Raw genomic sequence first — 7683 nt, 5'->3', positions numbered from 1 at the left:
TAAACTTTAATTACTTTATTATATATATATATATATACATATATATATATATATATATATATATATAAAACAATGATTTAATTATGTTGATAATTGATACAATAAAAGAAGTATACACCGATGATCGATGCCTCGAGAACATTTCTTCAGATGGATATGAAATGAGAGAAGTAAAAATGATGAATCCTTTACAATAGCTACAGAAAATGAAAACATTCAAAAATGGATTGACAGATCTTCAATAAATGCTTTTCGTTTTCCGGAGCAACGCGAGCAAATCTTCAGAAGAATATCGTATTCTAAAATTAAGTTTAGAACAGAAGGAGCTACTTTTTTTTTGTTAGAAAAACACCTGAAAGTCATATGATTTGAGAATTTTCAAGATGTAAAGGGCTTTTTTAGATGTAGTAGCTCACTACTGATATCAAAGATGTGAGTTATCATTTGGCAACGGGAAGAATGGCCACATTTTTCAGATGGTGGGCTGGTGAGGGAAAGCAGCTGTCCCCTTTGTTTTTTCGACTTTGCAGTTTGAATTGTGCAGCACAACCATCACACTAACAATCATTTTGTTCTGTCCCCTTCCATCATCATCTCAATCGCTTTTCCTTTTCCAACTGTTTCTTCTGATATATCATTTCATACAAGGTTGTCGACTGATGGTGAATTGCTTCGTATTTGGTGGAGTGTTTCTGATCGATGAAATTCGATTCATTACGAGATTTTAATAGCAGACGTCGTTCTTTACTCTTATCGCGCTGCTTCGACGTAAATCAGTATTCTCTTCGTATTTCGCTGACAGCCTAAGCAAAAAGCGGAATAAAGTAATCCGTTAGATGACTGCTACCATATAAACTATCAGGAAGTTGATTATTTTGAATGACTCAATAATTCCAGCATTTTGATGCAGGTTCTGGATTAGTGATATAGGAATTTTGTTAAGCCACTACAGCTAATAGTTTGTTATGGTGCTCCCGTGTTTTCCCATTCTCTTCATTTGCTGAAAGTCGTCATGTCTTGGGCTGTCTGAATTCACTATTTTCTGTCATCATTTACTATTTTGCATCACTTCCGGATTTTGTAATCTAAAGTGCAATGCGAAGTACCACAGCGGTACAGTCATGAAAAACGATAAGTTCGATGTTATAACTTCTTTTTTGCCGTGTCCTGACAATGGAAAATTTTGCTTTTTTTTTCTGGATCCTTATCAATTTGCTACCAGTTGAATACAAACAAATGGAATCCTGAATTATCCTCTAATAGCACCAAATTGTTGTTTTGTCTCAACCAAAACTATTATAAATTGACCAATACTGAAGTAAATGAAAGATGACTTTCATCCAAGAAATCCAAACAAAGTTTTTTTTCAAGTATATTGGAAAATACTTCTCAGATTGATAAATGGAAGCTATGGGAGGGGTGCTTTATGTGTGGATCCGAATTGAAAACATTCCATAACTCCGATAATTAGTGTACTTTTAATTTAGATCTAAGGTACAAGTGCTCATCCATTTATCTACCGTCAGTAAAGTACAAATTGAGAATAAAAGTTGATTGAATAGGATCAAAGAAGTATATCCACTTTTTATGAAATTTTTCCCATTGTCTTACCAACTTTCCTGGATATTTTTGTGCTAAATAATACCATTCGATAGCCTACAATTCAAAAGGCAAACCTTTAGTACACTTGGTATACACTCCGTGGCACTCCAAAGTTTTCTTCAGAAGCGCATAAAGATCAGGGATCGGAAGCATTAAAACTGGAAACCGTGTAAGTTTAATCAATTCGATACATATAGTCACTTTTATACATATTTTCATCCGCAACAATTATCTTCAGCAGTGATTTATTGTTCATTTCAAAACATTAGTTGCCTTTGAATCAGTTGTAAAACACAGTATGAAAGGTGGAACTTCTAGCTTCATCATTTTTTAATTAAATAATTGTCTTTGACTCTGTTCTGCTTGGCTGTTTTAAAATTTTCATTAATTTTATGTTTTAATTGTTTATTCCGCTGTTGTAAGTTTGTTAGAAATTGTTTCAAATGAAAATAAGCCCCGTAACAACGGAGAAAAAAGAAGGAGTGAAAGATGCATCACAATCCTTACTAATTGTTGAAACACACTGATTGGTCCTAAATTTTTATTTTTTACTTTTTTCTTGTTGACATTTTTTTTGCACCTATCTTAAATCCGATCAAAGACACGTAACATTTTTTTATCTCATAATATATATTCATTTCTTTTTTTTTTGCGAAAATTTATTCTTTAAATTTATTCTTTAAATTTTATTTACCAATCTGAGATTCTGCGATGTTTTCAACTAACGATAACTGAAAGAGTTGAAACAGAGCATTGAGCAATACTGGAAGGATGATAGTAGTAGCAGGAAAGCTTCAGGCGATTAGCAGTTTGCTATAGCTTGATGTATTTGTCTTGTCTGGCTCATTTCTCCTCATCCTTTCATTAAGAAAGGCACTTCCGGTTAGCTTCTGTTTCTACTACCATCTCCGAGAAGTGGATAATAACTCTGTCTGATCGGGACTGATGACGTACGTCCATTAGAAGACGGACCACTTCATCGATATACCATCAGTGTTTTTAAAACTAACATAAACCAGACACACATACAGCCAACACTGCAAGCACACACATACGTATGCATGATGTGCATGCAGATCCGTGTCTTTTCTATATCTCTGTTTGCAGTGCATGCACGTAGGCATGCATTTACCTATGCAAGCTATATGCATTCCGAATGAGCATTTAGGGTACGCAAAGTGAGTTTGCTCGGAATGCAACTTTTGTCCCCATTCTCCTAGGCTTCCCTCACAGAACACTTTTTCATTAACGCCTGTTCATTCGCCATATCATGCTTCATTAATATTCCTCTTTCTCTCTCCTTCTCTCTCTCCCTTCTTCCCTCTCCCCCTCCCTCTCTCTCTCTATGATTATTATCGTAAAAGATAGTCTAATGTTAAACGTATATCACGTCGTGAACAGTGCATACGCACGTCATCTTTAGCACACCAAAGCTAGCTATTTCATTCTTAATTCGTGCATTCATTTGAATTACGATCGGATCGTTCACTGTGACACATTTCTCAGTGGCATTGTGACAGCTTGCTCGGACATTGTCACCTCATTTCTTCTTACCTCACCCCTTCTTTTTTTCCCTTTCGCGGTAGTTTTGCAGATGTCTGATTGGATAACATTGTAGACATGAAGAATAATTTGAAGATTGTTCCTTTTGCAGTACAATGACATTGATATGCATTTATGCCAAACTTTTGTGCGAATTACCCAACTATCTTGGACTCTCTGGCAACTGAGCCTGATGATCTCAGCAAGGTGATATCACTCAGGCGGTATTAAAATCATAGCCACATATTTTGCAAATTTTTGGTATACCAAGAAGGCATTACACAGATTGGTCGTCAGTGGCCAAGTAGTTCAACCAGTCTGATTTGTAGAAAAGGAGAATAATGTGGTCAAGTGACCTGCGAAAGTTTATTTCAGAAGGAAACACGCCACATTGTCCGATGTTGAAGTTAGATGTTACGGTTAGCAATAGAACTAATTTACTTTTATATCTTTCAAGTTTGTTCAAAATGCTGCTTTACAGTATGTGGACTATTTGGGGCGTGAAGTGTCGGTTATGGGTATTGCAAGATTGAAGTCAAACTTTTTAATTCCATTAAAATGATGCCGGAAAGCAAACTTTGGTGAATTTAAACCTGTTTTTTTACCCTTGTTACTGAGAGGGGTGATTTGCTCATCAGATAAAAAGAAAAATGACGTGGACGGCGGGTTATTTTCAATGGAAAATAGGACTAACGTGATTTTTTGAGGCAGACAAATAAGATCGGTTGGTAAGGATTAGAGTGAAGAGCCTCGGATTTGTAGAACCCCAGAATTTTTAATTATGATAACCATATTATCGCAAATTTCCATAATGGCAAATCGAATTGCTCATGAATAGTTCCATCACCTTGGTTAGTATCAGCGCACTAATATTTCAAGGGATAGCAGACCTGGAAAGGGAGAGAGGGAGGTAAAAGAAGTTACATCATGCAAAAAAGGTAAAAATTTCATAATGAACAGCATATTCGATTTATGAAATGTTTTAAATATCCAAGTTTTGTGTTGCATGTTATATGTGCCAACAAATTATTTTTACTAGCCTTTTTATGTTTCAGGTGTGATGTCGCCTCATGCTTTCGGCGTCTAAATTTATTCCTGGAGAGCCTCATATTTCGTCACCCAACTGAGTGTTGGTATTGCTGCGCCCGTCATTCTCCAGATGTTTAGCATTTTTAAACATTCGTAAAAGTTATTGCTCAGTGGTTGCCGACTTTTCATTGGCTGGATTTTAACTCGTATACGAAGAATAGTACATTTATTGAAACTAAAAACTCCATTCTGTCTCACTCACCCATATATCCGGTAAGTGGGTTGATGGACGATAGTAAACAGTGAAACGAGCCCGGAAAGGATGGTTGCTCAGGACATAAAGCTAGAATACGATCGCAGAGCGAACATGTTTGGACAAAATCCAAATGTTGGTTTTCCCATTTAATCATTTCCAGATTTCATCTCTGTATATCAGTAAAGAATGAAATGCCATCTTTCCGGAAAATATTGTGTAATTTTCTCTTGTTTAATAATTTACAGTTTGCGACATCGTCAGCTTGGCCTCAGCAGAGCTCTACGCAGAGCTCAGCGTCATTCGCAGTGCAACCCTCTGTCATTGATAGCGGCTCGTTTTTGAATGCTTCGCTGCAGAATTCGAATAATGCCTACTCTCCAAACATGTCTTTCAGCAATAAGTAAGTCATTGTCTGACATTGCTAAAGACATCGTACAGCGCAGGGCTATCCACCAAAATATGAGTCATTGGCCACAGGGAGCCATGTTGGCCAAAAACGAGCTGTGAAAGAGTAGAAATAGCAAACAATGAGAGAATAAGCATTTTATCGATACACAATTTATAAAGTGTAGTTGAGCAGTAATTTATGGATTTGAAGAATTCTACTCTTCTATTCCATTTGTATATCATGGAATGGAAACGATGATCTATGCTTGTTAGTCATCTATAATTTGCTGTTCTAATTATTTACAGTTCTGGTTTGTTGTTGTCTAGTCAGGCACATATGGGTTTCCCAATGGCTGACCATATTCCATCCACCTCTACCCAGAATCCTCATAGTGGTGCTGTCATTACGCATCAACAGAGTACTGTGAACAATGCTCACAATCGCTCTTTACAACGTGAATCCGCCACTTCTCCTTTGAGAAAACTAAGCGTTGATTTGATCAAAACCTACAAAGGCATCAATGAGGTTTGCATTTGTATTAATTAGTCTCTATTCAGGCTGACCAAGTTCCACAGTCTTGGTGAATGTTATTGCCAAAAATTCGTTCACATCTTTTTCAAACAGTAACTTTTTCTTCCAACAGCTACAGAAAACATTTAATGAAATTTCAAATTTCCTGCTATTATTTTAGAGTTATTATGCACGAAAGGCGAAAAGGCGGCATGAGCAAGAGCATCATACACATGGACTTCATCCAACAGCTCTATCTGAACATCATCATACTGCTCCACCACCCAAACAGGCCATTTCACTCAATCAACAAGTGAGGATCTTTCTGCTGTTTTTGACCTTTTGTTGAAAGGGTTACTGGCGTTATTTGAAAATTTTGAGGAATTATTTCCTATAAGGATTTATTTGTAGATTGCTTCAAATTTGATACAGCAAAACCATTCACAGCAAATTCAACATTCGATGTTTTCGCAAGCTGCTGCGATCCCTTCACTGTTGCATCATTTGCATCTGCAGGTTATCCCTTTACCTTTTATTGAAAAATTCTCCAAGTTAGAAATGATCTGAACATGTCAGGATGACTTCAGAAATAGATTAAGCTAACTATTAATATCCGGAAACTTTTGGGTGGAAGCTCGATGAGATCATTTTGGGTATATGTATCTGCTTTAGCATCAGAGGACTACTTTACATTATTATTGGATGATAAAAAAGTGCTGAATCAAGGATTTTTTTTTACGTGGAGGTGTTACGTTATGGTTCCTGGCATAGCAGCGTGTAAATTTGTAAGCTCTGACGCGGTAAATGGTAGGTTTCAAAATTTGATTTAATGTAGGAGTGATTTTATAGCAAAATTAATTCAGGTTGTCGAAAATCCCCGTTCTGGAAGTCATAATAACGGTTATGACGATGAAAATCATGACTATATCATACATCCTGGTGAACTTTTCAACAATAGGTCAGTTTGTTATCTTTCTATATATCGGTTATTCTTATCGACATCATTTTCATAGTTAGCTGTTAGACTTTATTGAGCAGTGGATGCCTTTTCCAGATATCAGATTGCATGTCATCTTGGTAAAGGCTCTTTTGGACAAGTTGCAAAAGCGTATGATACTTTGGAGCAGCAGGACGTCGCTATAAAAATTATTAAAAATAAAAACCATTCCATGATCAAGCTCAAATTGAAATCCGGTTACTTGAAATGATGAATAGCCAAGAATCTGAAAGCAAACATTACGTTGGTATGTTATATACCATTTTGTTGAATTTGGAAAATATAGAATCAAAAATTTGTCTCGGAGTCGGATAGCGGCGTAGCATTGAAATTTTAAGAAGATATTTCGAAATTTACGAAGTGAAGAAGGACAGTGTATTTCCAGTTTTTGCCTTTTTATCGTTAAAGATGCTTCTTCTGTTTCTCGGAAGTTTTTCGGTAAACGTGATGTTAGGTAATTCAGGCGCATTTTTCATAGTTATACCCCAATGATTCTAATTTCAGTGAAACTGAAGACTCATTTCATGTGGCGTAATCACTTGTGCCTTGTTTTTGAACTTCTTTCGTACAATTTGTACGACTTATTAAGAAACACAGATTTCCATGGTGTTTCGCTCAATCTCACAAGGAAGTTTGGGCAACAGGTTTGTTTATTTGCTAATTAACTAGTGATACGATTTTAATGCACTCAGTGAATGTAGAGGTCCTTGCGCTCTCGCAGCTCATCATATTCTGTGATTTCAATCTCGGGTAGATGATCATCTACCCGAGATTACCATTAGCTGATGAGTCATATGATTTGAAGCGGAGGGCTTCATTTTACACTTCAGTTGTACCGGGAGTTCCTATTGCTTATCGACAATGATAGACAAGTTGCAGAACAGTCAGTGAGTTAATAAATTTGGCTACAAACATGGCACAGTTTGATTTCTTTACGGCTACATATAGTTTCCTTCTCTGCAGTGAACTGTAGAGCAAGTATTTATTCATACCAGTGGTAATAGTAATAGACATATAAATTTTCACTTTTTTGCGATCCTTTCCATCCTTCTTGTTTCAGTTGGCCAGTACATTGATGTTTCTTTCATCGCCTCAGCTGAATATCATACATTGCGATTTGAAACCCGAGAATGTTCTTTTATGTAATCCAAAACGCTCTGCGATCAAAATAATCGATTTTGGCTCATCATGTCAACTTGGTCATCGTATTTATCAATACATACAGTCAAGGTTTTATCGATCACCTGAAATCCTCTTGGGTTTGCAGTACGACACAGCCATTGATATGTGGTCTCTCGGTATATACTTTTCAATTCCTGTTGCATCTATTTAAAATTATTTTCCTGTAGTTTGTATTTT

At 36.3% G+C, this 7683-nt stretch overlaps 1 protein-coding gene across 1 annotated transcript; it reads left to right on the top strand.

Moving 5' to 3' along the window:
* Positions 1-4312: 4312 nt before the first annotated feature.
* LOAG_10900 (CMGC/DYRK/DYRK1 protein kinase) lies at positions 4313-7657 on the top strand (the record flags this gene model as incomplete). The annotated part of the gene is made up of 9 exons (XM_003146423.2): positions 4313-4561; positions 4675-4829; positions 5123-5342; positions 5509-5640; positions 5739-5843; positions 6191-6285; positions 6382-6521; positions 6829-6968; positions 7385-7657. The coding sequence occupies exons 1-9, from the start codon at positions 4496-4498 to the stop codon at positions 7655-7657; spliced, it is 1326 nt and encodes a 441-aa protein (XP_003146471.1). The 5' UTR covers positions 4313-4495.
* Positions 7658-7683: the final 26 nt, after the last annotated feature.

This window comes from Loa loa, assembly GCF_000183805.2.
Source record: "Loa loa unplaced genomic scaffold supercont3.43, whole genome shotgun sequence".
NCBI lineage: Eukaryota > Metazoa > Nematoda > Chromadorea > Rhabditida > Onchocercidae > Loa > Loa loa.
Note: the sequence above shows the minus strand (reverse complement) of the source record. Positions and strands in the feature narration are given on the sequence as shown.